Source organism: Rhagoletis pomonella, unplaced genomic scaffold, assembly GCF_013731165.1.
Source record: "Rhagoletis pomonella isolate Grant_MI unplaced genomic scaffold, Rhpom_1.0 Rhpom_scaffold_00012, whole genome shotgun sequence".
In the NCBI taxonomy this organism is placed as follows: Eukaryota; Metazoa; Arthropoda; class Insecta; order Diptera; family Tephritidae; genus Rhagoletis; species Rhagoletis pomonella.
The window spans coordinates 21,729,676-21,750,427 of NW_023458566.1; the positions used below are offsets into that span (position 1 = coordinate 21,729,676).

Below are 20,752 nucleotides of genomic sequence, written 5' to 3' on the forward strand. Positions count from 1 at the left end.
CCAAACACCCCACTTTCTGTAAGCTTTGTCCAACTGACCTTATCTCGTTTGTAGAACAGGTACAATGGATACCATTCCGACGTATCGACAGGTATCAGATGTATTGGCGCCAATGGATGGAAGCGTTCGGCACCCAACTCGTCGCGCGCATCACCCGCCACAACGCCGGCATTCTGCAAACAAATACCCATCTCTTTGTCCTCGGAGAGTTGGGTTTGCGAGCACGCGCTGTTGTTGGATGAGGCGACCTCAGCGAAGCGACGCAATGCAGCACGGCTGAGTACGTAACCGGCACCACCAGACATGTAACCCTAATTTCGGCAAAAACACAAAATAGCAACAAAAATATATATGTAAATAGAAATAGAAGTACATAGTACAAAAAAAGTAAAGCAACAAAACACACAAACAAATAAGTAACGCCAAATTTGCACAAATAAGAATATTGCGCGACAGCAAATATTGCAAAAGTATACATTCATTTATTTAGTGTAGGTAAATATGTACATATTAGCGATGTTAATTTTTTCACGTTTTACGATCCCGGGATGTCGTTCGCACAATGCCGGTATCACGGGACTAGTCCCGGAATTTAGGTATTTATTATTTTTCAACAACTTGAATCGAGAAAATTGCGTCTATATTGTTTGAGAAGCTCCCCTACCATAAAATAAATAATAAATAAATGGGGGTTTGAAACCTACTTTCTTATTTAAATAGGCGTTTTTATTTTTTCTCCCCAGGATTTATTTTAAAGGACGTTGTAATTTCAAAGATATGATTAATTCCGAAAATTATTTAAAAAATTCAATGCAATGTAGAACAAAAATATGGGTACCAAATTTAAAAGGAAATTTCTGGAATTTGAAATTATTTAAATTTTTTGGATTCACAAGAACGAATAGTTAATTTTTTAAGTTGATAAAGTTAGAAGGACGAGATTCGAGGATGTTATCGAGTTTATGTCAGTCCTTAACATATAATTTTTTCAAAAACAAATATTGCGAAATTTCCAGGACAAAATTTTAAAAGGACATTCTCAATACTTACCAGAATTTCCTTTTTAATATGATACCCATACTTTTTGGCTAAGGACATTTCACTGAATTTTTCAAATCATTTTTGAATTACTGACGTCAGAGTGAAAACCTAAAAATGCAATTTTACTATATTTGGCCCATGGTTTCGCGAATATATTGATTTTTGTGTGTAATATTTACTATCGCACGGTGTTATATGTATAATGAGCTAGACATTTATAAAAAAGATTAATTATCAAGAAAAGGAATTATTGCCATCAGTGCAAATTACAAATCCCGAAAATGCCGGGATTATTTGCCAAGAATCCCGGGATTAACATTCCTAGTACATATGTATGTACCCATGCATGTGTATGACAATGATTGGATTGTAAATGTAAGTAAACTGCAGTGAAAAGCCAAACCAGTCAGTAAAAATACCAGTTAATTAACTGGTATGAGCTAAACCTACCTACCAGTTTGACGATTTCGAACAACTATGCAATCAGCGACATCTGCCTTTGAATTGTCAAAGGAAACAATAAAACGCATTTATTTAATTGCATTTTTTTTCATACAAATGTCGGTTGTGGCGTCGTGTGAAGACTACCGCTTTTGGTCCTGAGATTGCTGGTTCGAATTCGTTTTGAATTTTCTTTGGGGATGAATTTGCAGACTATTCGGTAAACAAGTCCCTACAATAATTGTGTGATGGAAACTAACACATTCTCATTTATCTTACTAACACATGTGCAAATTTTTGCGTTGGTTAAAAACAGACCATAAAATAAGGCCATAAGTTGGAGGAAGACGGAAGAATTTGTACACAAATGTTTACATCAGATTTTTCACACTGCCCTTTAGAATTTGATAGAAACTTGTAGGTAGCCAGTGACAGAAATCTCTATCAGTCTTGCCCCTCAAATGATTTGTCAAATAATAGTCACTGTTCTTGCAGGGGTATGATGCTACTAAATTCTAAATTCTACTGGTAGGTGCTGATGCATCGTCAGACAATTGACATCTCGGAGGGCACCACCATGTTAAAAACACCAATCGCTAACATTGAAAAAGTATAGAACGTCAACTAATTGGGCTAAAACGCAAACTGGTAGAATTCTACTCGTACATACCTAGTTCACAACTATAATCTTTCCCTGCAGGGACACTTTGCTGTGCGTGGGATGAGTTTTGAGTATGTTGATTGTGTGCGGCTCTGTGTCGTTCTGGTGGATGGCGTAGGGTGCTTAGTCGGTTTGAAAGTCGTTGCTGCTGCTGGCTCTGTGTAACGGTGATTTTCGAAAATAAGAGCAGGTTTTTGGTAATGCTCGGCATTTTTGGTTTTGTTAGGTATGTAGGTACATAACTAGGTATTTATGTGTTTGCATCCGCATACACTGAATATTTGAGTGTACGTATGAGTATGATGATGGTTGCGTGTTGGCGTTTGCCAAGTTAATATTTGCCATTGGGTCACGCGTCGCGTACACAAAACAATTTAAACAATACTCAAATCGTTTATGGTTTTGAAATTTTCTTTTGTCTATGTATATACATATGTATGTTTATTTCCTCGTTGGTAGGCACTGTCAAATTTAAGCATTCATGCGATTCCATGAAATACCGGATATGAATCATATGAAAAGTTCGTCCACATTCGACAGAAATGTGGCTCAATTAGCGCCTCAAGGCGTTTAGTGCTATTCCATGAGTCCCCTCAGCAATTTGTTATAAAGAGCTTAAGTAGATTTTTAAATTTCTCTCATGTGCACTTTGGTTGTCTATATATTAATCGATATGTTTCTCGTGGTTTTATCGATATTTGAAACGTTATCGATTTGGTGAACGCCATTGACCCGACTAAACATATATGAAGCCTTTAGGTCCCCGTTTCATTTTTCCTTAAAATTTGCCACCTCATTGGTCAACTTACTGTCGCCTTTAAATTGGCCCGCCAAAAATCCTTATGCCCATACAATTTGCATCATGAAGCATCCCACAATAACGCGGCGTTAGCGCCGAGCAAAAAGAATTTTCACTAAGAATTTTAACAAATGGAGGGATGATAAAGCCAAGGAGAAATATATTTTCCAAGACAGGAATCGAGCCTTAGCCTGGCAGAGATGGTTCAGGTTAGGCTGGAGTTCTTAGAGAGTTGAAGTCTCTAATCTTAGATCATCTCATTCAGAGGCTTACGGCATTCAGGGCTGCCTGATGGCCAGGGGAGATCAAGATTGTTTCCTCTTTATAGGTCGTTGAGCAAGTCTCCGTAATGCTTCCTGGATGGCCAACACTTCCGCTTGATATTCACTTAAGTGCTCGAGAAGTCGAATAATTGTATGTCCTCAATCCAGGGAAGAAAACTCCTGTCCCTTTACATAGGGCATACTCGTATATAATAGTCGGAATGATCTGAGGATCCCTCTAGCATTGAGCCGGATTATTTAATCCTTAGATGAAAGATCGCATTTAGAGAGTCAAAGGGCATGCAACAAATTCCAGAGCAGCTTTTTGTCGATAATACAGTCCAACAATTTAGCCTTTGTTAATGACCTTTCGGTATAGCTGTTTTGAGGGCGTGACAAAAAAGCCCATTTGAGTAGGAGTTACAGGGTTAAAATCTACCACAAGAAATCTTCATCAAATTCTACTGTAGAAGTCTGAGGACAAACATTTTATTTGAAGTCATTTTATACATAATATTTTCGATAAATTAGTTGCACTTTTGGCCAAAATGCAAACACTTACGACTCCCTTAAAAACTCATACCGTCGTTGGTTTGGGAGACATCCTCTTTCATAATTATTAGCATTTGTTCGTGCTGAGTAATTACTGTAATTACTCGACCTTTTGTACCGCCTAGTAAAGAGAACTAACTAAGTCTTAGCTGGGTTTAGCTCAGAACGCAGTTTTTTAGCAGGTCAAGGTGGACTCTGTTATATCGCTTAAGGTCTGGCGAAACTTATCTTGAACGACTACTACAACATCGCCCACATGCTGACAGAGCTAATATGTGGTTGATTATTTTAGGAAACCCCGATTTATGGAGTGAGCTCTACTGAACTTTCCGAGAGGATTGGCAAGGGGCATCCGAATGAAGGTATAAGCATTGCCAACTAAAAGTAATTAGCAAAGGGGCTGCGGCATAATGTACGCTCTGCTCACCTAACCTCACCAGTTGCTCAGAGAGTCGGCCTGCTATTTGAACTTAGGCAACAAAACTGTTAGACTTAGCCCGAAGTGGTCAATCAGCCGGTCGTTTATGATCTCAAACGAACTGCGCAGAAGCCGCACAGCACCGGAGTGCAAATTAATAAAACTCGCTTGATATCAATACTAATTAAAGTGTTCGCATTTCCAGTGAAGTCCAATATACTACATATCGTCGTTTAAAGTACAAAAGCGAGTACGAAGAGAATGCAAAACCTCGCGTGTAAGGTTGCCAAAATTTTGCAGGAGTGAGTAAATCCGGTCTTATTTCAACACGGTCCTCTCTTTTATCCCCAATTATCTCTACCTTTTATATCTATCGATATTTGGGTATAAATGGATAAGGCTTGATCTCAAGAGCTTCCGGAAGAACCACGATACGGGGTACTTTAAACGACGATATGTACTTAGAATACGCAGAATTTCTAGACCACCTAATACGTTGTTAGTCGTTTCCATCCTTGGCGATTGCTGCTAAAGGATCGCACAGTTCGCAGCTTTCTCTAGCCAACAGTGGTCTACTAGTACACACGCCATGAGATTGGGTATCTAAGGTTTTATATAAATAATCTTTTTTAAGATGATTTACCTGTTTGACGAACGGATGAAATTTGCAGCCAAAGTATACCGGCGCATCTGGAGAGAATTGATAGAGAAATGCACGCAAATTTTCCATAATGAAGTAACTAAAAGTATAAACGTAAATATTTGAGTCTGTTTTATCATCAACGCTCTAACGTACCTATCATCGTCGGCCTTGAGAAACCAGTCGGCGTCGTCTAAGTGATGGTCGCTGATATAATTGAAAGCAGCGCGCGTCTTGTGCCATAAATAATCTCGACCTTCAGGCACATCCAAACGCACCGTCTCCAAGAAGCTATCGTCTTTGGTGGTCATGAAGAGCAACTTATTGCACCGTCTGCCCCAAGTGTTGCGTATATGCACCGCACGTCGCAAATGGTTCTCTGGCATAGTCATGATCCAACACAAAACACGAGTGGTGTTAAACAAATATTCCGGAAGTGTATCGGCATCCTGCGCCGCTGTAAGTGTATTGGTGTGTGTAAGATTTGTGTAATTCTGTCGCACACTGCGGTTCGGCTGCTGCAACTTGACATAATCGCAGAAATCGGTGAGCCGCACTCCCACAATTAAGCCAATCAGCAAGCAGACTACGTTTCTATAGAACATGCTTGGAATTTATTGTGGCTATTGCGGCATACAATAAATATTTTCGCTTCGAAAACAGGTTTATTTACTTTCACTCGTGAATTATTGGTGATCTTATTGAGTGTAGTACCAAATTAAACACCAACGTAGGCGCCTATCCCACCACCTTTGACACACATTGTTGTTACCCGGGCCGAACAAGAAGAAAACTGTTAACAATGAAGTAACGATGCGAAATAATCGAGCCAAATATTTGATCAGTTCAATGGCAACTGAGTCACCGCCACGATCAACGCTGATCTTGCAGCTGCCTATTACTCTCATTTAAGCGCGCTCTCTACAGCCGCTGTTGTTGTTGTTGTTATCATCTTGGAGCACCTTCGTAACTTTGAACTTGGAGTGCTTGAAAAACTCACTGCATTGCGTTTCAAAACAAATCGCATGGCCAAAACTTTGTTGCTAAGATTGAGTGCGCCAAGTGAGATTGGCGTTGAGTTAAGAAAAAGAATAAACAAAATTGAGAGACCGCCCATGAGCAGTGACGCGACTGAATTCTTTTTTTGTATAGCATTAGCGGAAACCTGTTTTCATCAAATTGGAACATGCGTACGTACATATGTACTTCAATGTTTATAAAAATAACATCTTACAACAATAGCAACAAGGATGATTCTGTTAAATGAGCAAGAAGCTTTGACTTAAGTATAAGTAGTTATATTTGCAATATTAAAAGAGGTTACTTAAAGGTTTCTTCTCTCTACAACCGCTTCTCGGGAAAAAATTGTTTGGACCACTCTACAGAGAGGCAATAAACGACATTCACGCGGAAACTGTCACCACCTTCGCCAATTCCCGTCCCAGCCACAGAGACTCAATTGCGGTGTGGATACTGTATTTGGTTAAACTCTTACTTATCCTGAATAAACCCCGACGTACCCAATATACAGTCATGTGAAAAATAATAGGTACGTAACATTTTGAAAAGTTGTAGCTATTTTTAATTTGCTTGTTTAATTTTTTATAATTTTTTATAAAAATACATTATCTAACAAAAACCATACATATATGTATGTGCTTTACAACAACAACAAACTTTTTATAGCGCATTGAATTCCCGCTCAATAAAGTGCAAGTTTCAAGTGGCTAAGAATTCGCGTTGCTTTTTGATAATTTTTTCTACGGATGGTTTTATCACTTTCTTCCATTACAAAAAAAAAAAAATTGTCGAACATACTTTGTATGGAAGAAAATTTCAAAAATCCTCAGAATTAACCAGCCGCTACAACAACCACAACATCAATCTTATTCATGAGGTCCTTGGCTACCTGAGATTTCTCCAGTTTTACGTCTTCATTGCTTTTTCCTGGATCGCAATTGCAAAAAACTTATCTCATATTTTAACACGAACAAACGAAATAGAAACAACAACATCTAATTCATTGAGTTATTCATATTAAATATATTTATTAATATTTCTGTTGTCATACATGTTATTTTTTATAATATTTTAATTCCATTGTGTTATTAATTTTAAACTAATTCCTCATTACATTTTAATTTTTTTTTTTGTTGTTGTTTAACTTTAGTAATTTTTTTTTTTTTTTTATTAAATTTACTATATCATACTTTGCATTTCCATCAAACATTTATGCGGGTCCACATTTTCACATTCATTTCATTTTTTTGGTTATTTTTTTTTTTTTAATTTCATTTTATTTGTTTATTTGAATTTAGTAATTTCGTTTTGCCTTTTTCGCAACGTGTACTGCTGCACGCCGGTATCATTTATTTTATTTTGTTTATAGAAAAATGTAATAAACTGTTTACAAGTTGGCGGTTTGACTTTTTGCTACTAATTTTAATATTTAATTTGCATATAACTTTACTAAATTTGTTAGATTAATTTGTTTGCTAATATTACTCCACTTACATATATCTAGCTGTATTTTGTTGTATATAGTATATATTTTTAATATTTTTATCATATTTTTTTTTTTGTGTTTTTTGCTTTTCTGCATTTATTTTGTATTGTTTAAATGCGTTTCAATAAGTGCACTTGCCAATTTGTTGTAGTTCGCTTTTTTATATAAACTTACATTTTCAAGCTTTGCTCAGTTCAAACGAATTTTGTTTTTTGTTCAAAAAAAAAAAATCAGTAAATATTTTAATTTTGGAAAAAATAAAACAGAAAATACCAAGTTAAAAACAGCTGCTATTTATAAACCATGTGAGAGTGCTTATGTGTACATATGTACGTATGTGTGTGTGTATATTTTGTGCCTAATGATGCTTCGACTATTGTAAAATGTGAGTGGATGCTTGGCAGTTGTTTTTTTTTTGTTTTTTTTTTTCAATACCATACCAAAACATTTTATTTTGTATTTCTTTAAACTAACGACTAAAAGAACATAACACAAATGGAATAAGCATACATATTTACTTATAATGTCACTACATATTATGCGTACATATCACACACCTATGTAGATCTAAAGTGCGATCAACTCAAAAAAAAAAAAAAACTTAGGACGATTTTTCTGCATGAATCAATTCGTTGAATCTGTACGATCCACAAACAGTTATATTTCCCCCGCGCGGATTTTTGAGTTAGCTCACTTTAGATCTAGGTGTGCGATAGGTATGTAAGATAAGATATTTTTAATTACTAAATAAGATTTTTTTAATTACATAACAAAGGTTATAAAATTTTAATATCTGCATACATATAATTGATATCTTTATTTTTTTTCTAACAAATAAATTTAGTTACATACGTTTTACATATGAATTTTCGAAGCAATAAAAAGCAAGTCAATTTTTTCTTATATAATGCTCCAAGTTCAGTTTTCTGCTCTTCTCCCAATGATAAAGACTTTTTCATCAAGTGTTGTAATAACAAAAAGAAATCATCAATTTAAACAGTCTATAATTGAAAACCAAGTCGCAATAATTTTAGGTTCTCTTTTTGAATAGTGAAACCTGATATCAAACGAAAACAGAACGGGTAAAAAAAAAAACAACAAAATAGCACAAATTTTCGAGACCTTGCGCAGATTTTCATACTATTTCCAGTTTAGGAGACCACCCAGTGAAAAAATTTGCTCGAAAATTCATTTATGCACACAGCCTTAGATGCTATTGAGTGACAAATTAAAACCTAACGCGATATAATCAAAAATATGTATACTTGGGTACTTGTATATGGAAGTGTAGGCAGACGTGGCAACGCAAGTACTTTTTCAATGCATTGAGAGTGGGAGCACCCGAACAATACTTTTGTTATTTTCTGAAATCAAATCGCTTTCGAAAATGAATTTTAACTCGCTTGCACTACACTAGCAACTTCCATTTTTGCTGAAAGTAATTTCAAACCAATCGAGTGTTGTCATTTTACAGTTTTGACGAATTTGTGCGAAATAATAATAATCTATAATGAAGAAATATCAAATAACGATTTTCGGAAATTAAAATCTATTTTTAATCGACTTCAAAAAAAGGCGGTTTGCAATTCGTCCGAATATTTTTTTGTTCTTTTTTTATGAATGTTACCCGATAACTGTGAACCACGGTGGCCTCGCACGGCAACCACTTTTAATGTTTTATTGCGATGAAAACTAACAACAAAGGAAAACGGAATAGTTGATTGATGCCAGATTTTTCAGTGTGACGAAAGTAGAATATTGGAGAAAAAAAAAATTAAGTATAACTTTTATTTAAAATAACTCGAAAGCAATGTGAACTTTACACGGTATAATTCTGAAAAACTGGATCGGCGTTGAACACTTAGTCCCGCACCCATCTCTAGTAGTTCGGGGTCATTGGATCATGAAGAAACTAACGGGAATCCTAATATTATATGAGCATTGAAGTCGGTTTTTTTTAATTACGAAATTACTATCTGGCCTTCTGATTCAGCTTCTGTTAGAAGCGGGAATTTTACATAAAAAAGGTAGCAACGCAGATTTTACTTTGCTCCAGACAAGCAGCGACAAGCTTACATTTCTTCTTTTATTTAATTTCGGTTGCTTTAGAAACACACCTCGTATGCCTTGGAGACGCAGATCTATTGGAAATTCTTCTAATACAGCTTGCAAACGTCTTGTAGCAAAGACTTTTTTTATCAATAATTAAAAAAAAAAAATGTTCTATTGAAAATTTAACAGATAAAATGCCAGACAAACAGCTAGCCTAAACGAAATCAAAAATTGCTCCTAAAATTTATTAGCAAAAAATTGTCTATAATTGTTAGCTTTTTTGTTCAGTTTGCACTGGCGATCAAAACCGAGCGCATGTACGACATTTTATTACTTACAGTAGCATAACTTTTTTAGTATGCGGATTGCTTTGAAATTTTCAGCAATTGGTCCTTGTTATCCAAGGAATAAAGCCTAGTATACAGAAAAGCCAAGCTTTAACAAGAAACAAGCGGTTCACAGCAAAAACGTGGAGCAGCTCTATTCACTTAGTTTTGAACTTTTCTGTTTGGCGATTTTTGAAGGTTGATACCAACAGGATTGTGGAGACTCCCTTATCTTTAATTGCGATTTTCATACGTCCGAGAATACGTTCAGAATTCTTTGGATCCCCGTCCTGCTGGCAAACGAATCATTTCACTTTTGTGCTACAAAGTCCGGAAATTTTCAAAGCATCCGCTTATAAAAAAAGCTATGCTACTGCAAATAATAAAATGTCGTGCATGCAATCGGTTTTGATCGCCAGTGTAAATTATGTATTTCGATGACAGCGGGCAACTAAAAGCTGGTAACTGACTTGCTATATTGTCAACTGCATTTTTATGGCTGCCGGTGAAATTTTTATTGAGAAAATGCATTTATATTTCCAACTGTTTCTCCAGCTTGTAGCTTGTGTACACTGAAGTCTTCATTCCTGGTGCCTCAAAATTCTATTACCTTCAACCTTCTTAGCACCTACATATCTAAAGTTGCTATTCACAATATATAGATTTTCGTTTCAGTGGCGTTATCCATCAGCAAGCCAACAAATTTGCATTGCTATACGTAATGGGCCCATAAATCAATGGGTGCATAGAGGCTATTGCAAATTGCTTTTATTTTGACATTTCCTAACATTTTCAAAGCTGTACCAAGAATAGATTCAGAAGCAATTTGCCTCCATCGAAAATGCAAGCAACTTTTTCCTAAAGTTTCCGAAAGCAACATTTTTCTGGAGTTATCACCGTTATACCAAACACAGCAGAAGTGTGTATGTGTTTGTTAGATGCAAATCAAGGAAAAGAAATCAAAAATTTAAGTGGCATTGACGCCAAAGGAGGAGCATTAATTTTCTCTTACTAAATCATTACAAACGTAAATATGTATTTTCATGCTGTTGTATACTTTTTTGTATGTGTTTGGGTATGTATATCTATATCGCTCAAAACGCATATATATAGCTAAGCTTAAATTACGCTTTTCATTTTAACTACTTATTTTATGCTCTATAAATATGTCAATGTATGTATGTATGTACTTGGGTGTATGTGTAAAGTATGTGTGTATATATGTATCTACATATATGTTTGCAGTGCTTACATTTAGGAACCTATTATTTTTTTTATTACAATTTTGGAGAGCAGGCTAAACCGTCAGCTGCACGACACCGACTTTTTCGCTTAAATAAACGGCCGATATTCTGTCAGTGGCTGGCGTTAACCCGTTCTTCGCTGCTGCTTTTCTGTGTGTTTTTCCGCTTTTCTTTCTGCTTACAAAAATAAACTATTTTTCACTAAATTACATTGCATTATCATTATTTCGCTTGTATTTATGAATTCAGCAAATTCTTCGGATTTTATTTTTTGCTACATATTTTTATGGGTACGGATAGTTACTTGTATATTTTCAAATCTACATACATATATTTTTTACGTAATTATATTACATTTTATATAGCTTGAGTTTGAAGCGAATTTAAAAGACATATTTTTCTTTTTGTGTTGCTGCATAGTTGGCTTACAAAAACAAAGTACTTAGTTGTTGTTTTAGTTGATTCGTTATACAATTTTGTTTCACTCATGCAAGGTTAGAAAGTAATTTAAAGGATTAAAAGTGTTTACGAACAATGAAAAATAATTTTCCAAATAGATTTGTGCTCTACAGCAACATTAGTATCTGCTTCTTCTTCTTCTCCTTGTATTTCTTCATACATATGTATATATATGTTAACACCAAAAATTGGTGTTCTTGTTTTCTTTCCTTATATTTATTTTTTTTTTTTTAGTAATCCTTACTCAACTATTTAAATATTTTGAAATATTTCAGTTATTGCTTAGCTTATCTTTTATTATTTTTTGTGGAAAACTTTCGCTAAATTTTCTTGTTGGCACGCCACCTCGCAAATTCTATTTTACTCATACAACGGCTATTTAAAAAATTCTACTTTTCATACTACACTCAAAAATATGCAGATTTATATTACGCTGTCGGATTTGACAACTTAATTTAACGAGAAACTACAACGAATATTTAGAAGTTAATATTTATGAAGTTAGTATGTATTTGTAATTGTATGTTTATGGTTGGTTCTGTTTTTTTTCCTTATAGCTTTATTTTATCTTATTCGTTATTATGGTTAATTAAATAGTAGCTATCAATGATTTGCTTTCAATTACAGCTTCAAATATAGTATAGTGTAAAAGCTACATATTATTAGAAGTAAAATTTTAATTGGAGCAGCAATAGAATGAATGATTTATGGTGGGGTGGTAAAACGTGTGTATGTTAGTATTTGTAGAAGTTTTTTATAATTTGTAAATGTAAAATATCTGCAAATAAATAACGAAAAAAATTATAGACCATAAAACACATTCATTCTGCAAAAATCATATTTCATTAATTTTTCAGTTACAATCTTCATATTTCAATAAGCTTTAAAATTATTAAAAAATAACGATTTTTTCCCAAACCCTAAAAGCTATTTCATGCTAGTAAAAGACAATGATATGCCAAGCAAAAAAAAAACAGCCCAGAGCACAATTTACCAAATATCCCATATGCATTCTAAAATAGAAGTAAAAATTTTATTTAACTTTTTACCCTTTGTATTTTGTGCTAGAAGTTCTAGTTTTTAATTTTTTAAGGCTAAAATAATGAACTAAGTTTTCAGAACAACACCGAAAAGTTAATTACGCAGATTCCTCAAACGTTCTCAAAGATCAGGCAAAAAAACACGGGCGAAAAAACGAAAACGATAATTCAGGGGAAAACACCCATTACTCGGAAAAAATTCTGATGATTCCGAAAAATTGTCGATACTGAAAAAAAAAATAAAATTTGAAAAAATCGAAAATCCCGAAAAAATCTCGATAATTTCGAAAAGTCACCATAATTCTGAAAATGTTCTATAATACCGAAAAGTCCGATAATTTGGGAAAAATCTGCAGTCCAAAAAATTTCGTTAACCCAGAAAAAATTAGATAATTCTGAGAAACTTCTATCCGAAAATTTTCTATAGTTCGGAAGAATTTCTATACTTCTGAAAACATTCCGATCTTCCAAAAAATCCCAAAAATGCTGAAATTTTAGACACGAAGATTCTTAAAAAAAAATAGCGATAAAATTCTGAACGAAATCTGCACAAAAAACTATTATTTTTGATTTAAAAACTAAAAATGCACAAAATAATCGGATTTAAAACGCAATATTTTTTAAAAGTACAGTCTATCTAACAAACATTGACACAAACTATTTCATTTTTTTCACGCGTCATTTATATTTATTTTCTTTGATAGGCGGCACGCTAACTTAATCACGAATATAAGAGAAACTTAATATAACAACCATCCGTGATAATGAAAAAATTATAAACAAAATACATATATGTAATTCATTTCGAAATCTCACCGGGCGAGAGGTATGCATATATAATTTTACGTTTATATACGGGCGAATGCGTATTGCACAGTGAGAAACCTTTTCCCCATAAAAAAAAAATATGCAAGCCAAATGGGAGAAACAGAAAATCTTTGTTTGCTGGTTAACTGTTATTTGCGATCTCGTCCGATAGTTCTTTAATTTAGAGCCGTGCATTGTGTGTCTGCACCTAAAACTTATGTATGTATGTATGTGCTGATAAGATTATGTATTCATAAACTCTTATGAGATAATAAAGTTACATATATGTTTACGTACATGCGTGTTAGATATTTATTCATATGTAGTATACCTACAGCTAGCGTTAACTTGTAAATTAATTATGCGTATTATTTTCCTTTCTCTAATAAATCGACGTATTTCATATATGTATGTATGTATCAAGCAACTACTCATGAAGTGCAAACACGTAACTGAGCGTCTTCAAATTTTAAAGCATATTCAAAGCATTTATTTTAACTTAAATTTAATATTTATACGAGCTAGTATTAGTTTGAAAAAATATTTTATTATTTGAGCATTATAGCTCAAAAACATCAATATATGTATTAAATTTTTATTTTACAGAACAAAGAACATGGAAATTGAAATAAAAGTAAGTAGAGATATGCTGGTGTTAATGCGAAATGCAGTTGCAAAGATGCAAAGTGTGAGATCGCTATTTCACTATATACCAACCATGAGCAACTGCAATGACTGATGCGACAACATGACATTGATATATAATTTTGTAATTTCACATTTCGCATCGTTTCAATTGCATTTCGCATTAACGCCTGAATACCCCTAGTGCCTTAATATAATGGTGCGGGAAAAGATGCGTGGCTTGATTTTGAAAAATTTCATACATCCTTACGAAATCCTTTATTTAACTAAATTTTTTCAAGGAAAGGAGCTGTGCAACAAATAAATTTATTCTTATACATATATGTGTATTTAACCCAATGTATTATGTCAAAAAGCTGCTTAGCTTGCCACTGGCTTTTTTTTTAAATCTTGTACTTCTTTTATTGGCGTGTAGTCAGTCAGAACGGAGTCGATTTTATTGAATAATGTCAATTTTTGGTAACTTGAACGCATGTCACACACTCGCACGATAATAAGAAAAATAAAGACTTTATTTCGTCCGTTTTTTCATTAGCTTAAAATTTCTATGGTAAATATAATATATCGTATTTTTCTTAAATATTACGTTATTACAAAAAAAAAAGAGTTATAGATAATCTATGTATCCCTTTAATTGGTTTTGTTTTCTGTAGAAAAAAAGGCAATTTATTATGACTATTGAATATATGTTTGTATGTACTAACTCTTTCTCAACGATATTCATTGTTCCATTAACACTACATTTAAATTAAATTGATCTTCATTGATGCATATTTGTAAATAGCATACATATGCAGTTCTTTTTTATGCTGAACTAGCATTACTAGCGTTTTATTTCAAGCATTATCATTTATTTGCATCAAAAGAATTCACATCTCATCTAAATCTTTTTCTTTTAATTTCGTTTTCTATAGTATTCGTTGTTGTCGCATTTTGTTTTTATTTTTATAGAATTCATTCATGCAATCATTTCAATTCCAAATAAAAAAGCGTACGCTTGTTGCTTGCAAAATATAGGCATTCTCATATGTGCGACGAATTAATTTCTCTAACGAATTTTATATGTAATTTGTACATGATCATATATTATATACAACATTTACATGCGCTCATTTCTTTAACACTATGCTATTTGCTCTCTGGATTTGCTCGTGAGCTCTGCTCCGTCATCATAAACCAATAATTGCTAAAACAAACCTCATCCCTACTTTATCCAGCTTCCTATAAGTCATTCGGAAAACGTTTCGCATACGTCATACTACATTCATACATAACATAATTTTTGATCAAAGGCAACAACCAACAACTGTTTGCATTTTCAATACAATGCAAAAAAGAAAACAAAAAAAAAATGCTTAAATTTAAAGTATATGTATAGGTGCGTATAAAATTGTATGTGTCAGCCATATTTGCATGCATAATGTGTTCAGTATAAACTTAAAATTGAAACAAAATTATAGTATATATTACATATGCTCGATTTCGCACATTTGGATTGGCAGCGTCAGAAACGTTTTTGGTTTCTTTTAAGCTGTAATCCCCATTACCTATTGCGTAGATGCATCCAATTGAATACCCTTTTGCAGATACACCTTACTTTGGCCGTGGTTTATTCCATATTGCCGCACTTCATGCGTACGTACATGCCTACGTGTCTCAGGACTGGCTTTGCCATTTGGTAGTAGTCTACTCGCGACTTACGCTTTGCGTTCGCCGCATTTTTACTTGTTGCTATCACGGTCTCGGCCACTGTTAGCTGCATTTGAGTACGAGGGGTTTGCATTACCACCACCAGCAGCCGAAGACGTGGGCTGCGGTGGCATTGTGTCGCAACGCCTATAGTACAGTAAATAAGGCACGCGCGGTGTTTTCGGATAGAGAACTTCGTTCTCGCTGACCGGTTTCACTGAGCTGTCATTAAAACGCAGCCAGCTGCTGTAGCCCGTGTGATAAACATCGGTGATGTAATGTCCTTTTGTTGCTTCTTTGCCGTCGTGATAGACCACGGCGAACAGGCGGTAGGCGCGTTGCTTCATTGAATATTTTTTGGATGCAAGAATTTCTACAATGCCGAAGAAAATTTAAAAATACACATGCGTTAGAATAACTTGAATCAGTGAAATTAAAAGCTAAAAAAAAACGAAATTACGTACTTGCGTCGATTTTTAAATCCACTGGGAACTCGACTTTCTTCAGTATCTTGGTGCAGCCATCCGAGCGGTAATCGAACCATTTCAAGTGCAAAATTAAAATCGTTGGTAGCTTTTCCAGTGTCATTTGTTGCCAAGCCACAACTTCTTGTTTTGTCTTGCTGCCAGTTACACCCTCCAACTGATCACGGCCGACCAATATTTCGAGTGCTTCCTTCACTGAAGCGGCTTTCTATAAATAAACCAAATTTAAACAATTACATACGTCCACATAAAATAATTATTTTGCACACATGTGCACTGTCGGGAAAAAAGGGCTTACTTCTATATTTAGTTGCAACGTAAAGAATGGCTGAATGTCATCGGTAGAGTGCTCGCCTTCACGCTGCAAACGTGAACGCAATTCGCCGCGGAATATGTCGCTCAGGGGAGTGCGTCCGAAATCGGTTTGGCGTGTGACACTACCCTTATTGCGATTATTGCAAATCATCTATAGAAAAACAAAACGTTTTAGATTTGAAACGAGTAAACAGTGAAGGAGCAACCAAAATCTAGTAGAATCTACCCTTAATGCTACAATTCGTATAACATACCTGCCACTCATCGCCGTCTTCACTCTCCGAAACATCGTTTCGACCATTTTGTTCGGCGTTTGGTTTAGCTACCAGTTTTATTACCTGAGGAAAATTTTCATTTAGCCGGCACAAAAACTTTTAAGCTTAATTTATCACTCACCTCGAGCATTTCATCATTGAGTTTGTTGAGCACATAGCTTAGGAATTCTTCGGCGTCCTCTTGACGTCCCTCCACGTACTCTTCGCGGCTATCGACCCATAAGCGATAAATTTCAGTCGGTTCGAAAGCAGAATCGCATTGCAATTCACTACCCAGTTCGTCTTTGCCTTTAGGACCCTTATTTGTGCGTAAACGCAACCCAGATGGCAGCGTAGAAAATTGCGAAACGAATGAGATGCTATAAAAAAAAAATACAATTAGAATTTAGCTGAGGCAATAAAAGGCAAGCAAATAGAAAATGGAACTTTTTATTTATAAAAAGATATCATTAAAATACTATTTGTGCATCTCTGTTTCCTTGTGCAAAAGGCAGTCCAGCGCCATTTCACTTTGCGGTAGAGACAGTATCGAAACGCATGCAACCACGGCGCTCCACCAAAACGGTTTCACGCGCAGTCACAAAGCAATTCGGTTATAATTACTCTACCATAAATGTAACGCGATCGCATTCAATTGGTGAATAGAGCGCAACCGCTGACTGTTTATGGCATTTCTTATGCAATACACTAACTACACACATATGTACATATGTACATGTATATTAATAATTCAACAGACGAGATTCTAAGAAAATAAGGGCACGCCACTTACAGCGCGTTCACTGTGGGGGTGCGCACTTCGGAAAGCGCTGCTGCCTGCTTTGGTATGGAGCGCATCAGGTTGTAGAATGGCGCACAGCCTAGCAACGCTTGCAAAATGGAGTTGATGTAGCAGTAGTTGGAGGGATTGGTGAGCCCACGTGGACGCAAGCTCACTGTGGACAAGTCGGTTTTGGTCTTGGTCAGGAAATCCGCAAACTTCAGTGTATATTCATCCAAATTGGCACGGGCTATGGGTGTGAGCGGTTCTGCCTTTGCGGCCGCTTTAGCTGCTGCCGGCTGCTGAGGTGATATGCCCTGAGCAGAGGCAGCCGAGTAGGACATGGCACCCGGCAGCACCACCGGCGGGGTAGGATTGATCGGCGCAGGCACAACGCACTCATACGGCGCTACTTTGGCAACCGGCTTCTTGGATGAAAATGGTGGTGGCAGCGCAGGTGCAGAGTTGCTACTCTGGTTGCTGGCGTTCGTATTGCTGCTGTTGCTGCTGGACTGGGCACCACTGGCGCTTGCGGACGATGTGGCCGATGTATTGGTGTCGCTGAATAAGCTGGCCCACGATTGGGTGCTAGATGTGGAGGCGTTGGTATTCGTAGGGATTGGTGGCGCCAAATTCATGATGGGCGCGACAGAGGAGGAAGCCGTTGCTGCTGCAGCAGCCGCAGCGGCGGCGGCGGCGGCGGCGGCTTTCTTGCTGCTCGTAAAGCCGGGATATTGCTTGCTATCAATTACCAGCGCTTGTTGTTGTGGCGGCTGTGCAGGTTGTTGCTGCTGGTTGTGGTGTTGGTGCTGCTGCGAGCCTCCTTGTGAGTATTGCTGCTGCTGTTGCGAGAAGTGTTGCGGCGCCGCGGTGGTGCTAGCAGTGGAAGTAGCTGCCGTTGCGCTATTTAAATTAATGCTGCTTCCCGAAGAGTTGTTGCTATTATTATTGGAATATTGATTGTAGTTGTTGTATGAACCATTGTTAGAGTTCGCGTATTTTGGCTGCTCTGCCTGGCTATTCCGACGCTCACCCCCACTCACATTGTTGCCAAACTGTGGTGGCGCACCACTGCCCACTGGCGATGAAGGCATTTTCATGCCGCTATAGTTGCGCATCTGCGGCCCTTGATTGTAGTGGCCACCGTGCTGTTGTTGTTGGTGCTGCTGCTGCTGCTGCTGATGGTAGTGCGACTGTTGCTGGTAGTGATGTTGATGATTCGTGTACGTCTTCGTCGAATGACTGTACGTTCTATTTTGGGCGTTGTTATTGTTGTTACTCGGTGTGGCGGTAACCGCGACCGAAGCCGTTGACTTTTTGCTCGAATTTGTCCATGACATTGTCTTTGTAGTTTGGATGGCAGAATCATTATTGTTATTGTTGTTATTATTAGCAGCATACGATGGATTGTTATAATCGTATTTACGGCGCGACTGATTACTATTGTAATTCTGTTGTGGTCTGCGCTGCTCATATTGATAATGATGATTTTGTTGGTGGTGATATTGTTGATTATGGTGCGGTTGTTGCTGTTGCTGTTGTTGCTGTTGTTGCTGCTGCTGCTGTTGCTGTTGCTGCTGATCGTAACGATTGTACGTTTGCTGCTGATGCTTTGAATGCTGCTGCTGCTGCTGCTGTGGTGGTGGCTGTTGTTGTTGTTGCTGCTGCTGCTGCTGTTGGTGATATTTCTGCAAAGGAGGCGAGGTCTGAATTTGTTGCTGTTGCGTCGATACATTGGTAGCTGTAGCAGCACTTGCCACTGGCGTGATTGATGTCGACTGCTGTGCAGTAACTACGGCGGCCACTGTTGGTGGCGGTGGCGGTTGCTGATGCTGTGGTACCGGTACCGGTACCGGTATCGGTACTGGAGCGTCTACAGCGGCAGGAGCTTGTGATGGGGCCACAGCCGCCACAGGTACTTCGGTCGGCTCTTCATTTGGCACGTTTTCGTTCAACTCATTTACATCGGTCATCAATAATTGGTTATTGTTGTTGTATACTTCATTGGTAACAACGCCCACACAGACATCAACAACATTCTGTTGGTGAATTTGTATGGGAACTTGCTGAGTTTCTTGGTGATGCGGTGGCTGTTGGTGATGCTCCTGTTGAGGTTGCTGCAAAATCGGCTGCAATAATTGTAGCTGTTGCTGTGGCAGCTGGTAGTCTTGTGCAATGTTTTCCGTGCAGTGGTGTGAGTGGATCTCATTCAAGCTGGTCTCAGAGCCCATCGCATGCAAGTCGGAAACTTCATCAATGCAGCTATTGTCAATGATAACATGTTCGCCCTCTGAAAGAAAATAAACAAAAGAGAAATATAATAAAGTAAGTACAAAATAAATTTAAGTATGAGTTTGCTTGTATCCTCACTACAAAGCTGGTGGCGGAAGTGTTGCGTGACACAGTTTCCAACACATCGCTGTTTCTATGTGTAAATAATATTTCCTTTCCCATGCGCATTAATAGTGACCTCGAATTCCACTATCTCCATTAGAAAGTCTATTTTGTCCTAAACGATGGCATTTGTGCCCCTCCCTCCTCGACTCCCACATTTCGACGGTACTTTGGCAAAACCTCGTATCTCAAAACAGTCTGAAACCACACTCTCTAAAAAAAAAAAACGCTCTATCAATAACGGAAAATCATTTTTTAATAACTTTTTTTACTGGATATTAGAAATTAAGTACTTTTCAGTTAAAGGCCTATTTTGAATTAATTTTACGAGATACGAAGTATTAGTGCTTTCTGAGATACGATGTTTTGCCAAAGTAACCGTCGATTTGCAATGCAAACGTTCAGCGCGATCGATAGCAATGAAACTCAATTGATGTTGTGTTGGAAATGGGTAGTTAAAAGTGTTAAGTGATCGCGGTTTTAGCATCTGTACGGCAATTCTAGCAGCGTGAAAATTTTCAGCGCCACAAATCAATGAAATATGCAGCTACATATGGCGCGATTATTATTGTTTAGCAAGTCGATCGCAACGAGAAGCGATGGAAGCGGAATGGAATGTGAGGACGCAAGAATGGGGCGTACATATGTACATATGTATATATGTATGTAAACAACGCAAGGTGGCATATTTGCAAACTCGTGCAACTTTGATTTCAGGCTTTGGGTCATACGACGCCATAAAGATTTGTTGCGGAACTGTGTATCTACTATATTTTCTAGGGATGTGAGATTAATCGGTTAACCAATTCTTTAATTAATCATAATCCTGATTAATCAAATAATTTGATTGATCAGATCCTGAGTAATTACTGTTTACTCAAAAAAAAAATATAATTATTTGAAATATGAATAACTTTGTTCATTTTTTCGAGTTTGCTTT

At 36.6% G+C, this 20,752-nt stretch overlaps 2 protein-coding genes across 2 annotated transcripts in view; both read right to left on the reverse strand.

The window, feature by feature from the left end:
• LOC118748080 (glycoprotein-N-acetylgalactosamine 3-beta-galactosyltransferase 1-like) overlaps nt 1–5,619 on the reverse strand; it is a 15,598-nt gene extending 9,979 nt beyond the window's left edge. The window contains exons 1-3 of the mRNA XM_036482380.1: nt 4,972–5,619; nt 4,819–4,915; nt 39–311 (exon numbers count right to left, since the gene is read on the reverse strand). Coding sequence (XP_036338273.1) covers nt 39–311; nt 4,819–4,915; nt 4,972–5,420 — 819 coding nt within the window. The 5' untranslated portion in view covers nt 5,421–5,619. The remainder of the gene's footprint in view (nt 1–38; nt 312–4,818; nt 4,916–4,971) is intronic.
• Nucleotides 5,620–14,211: 8,592 nt separating this feature from the next.
• The window catches only part of LOC118748081 (chromatin modification-related protein eaf-1), a gene marked incomplete in the record, with an annotated part of 80,808 nt that continues 74,267 nt past the window's right edge, over nt 14,212–20,752 (reverse strand). Inside the window, 6 exon segments of the mRNA XM_036482381.1 lie at nt 14,212–15,956; nt 16,048–16,276; nt 16,367–16,534; nt 16,638–16,721; nt 16,780–17,017; nt 17,431–19,708. Coding sequence (XP_036338274.1) covers nt 15,616–15,956; nt 16,048–16,276; nt 16,367–16,534; nt 16,638–16,721; nt 16,780–17,017; nt 17,431–19,708 — 3,338 coding nt within the window.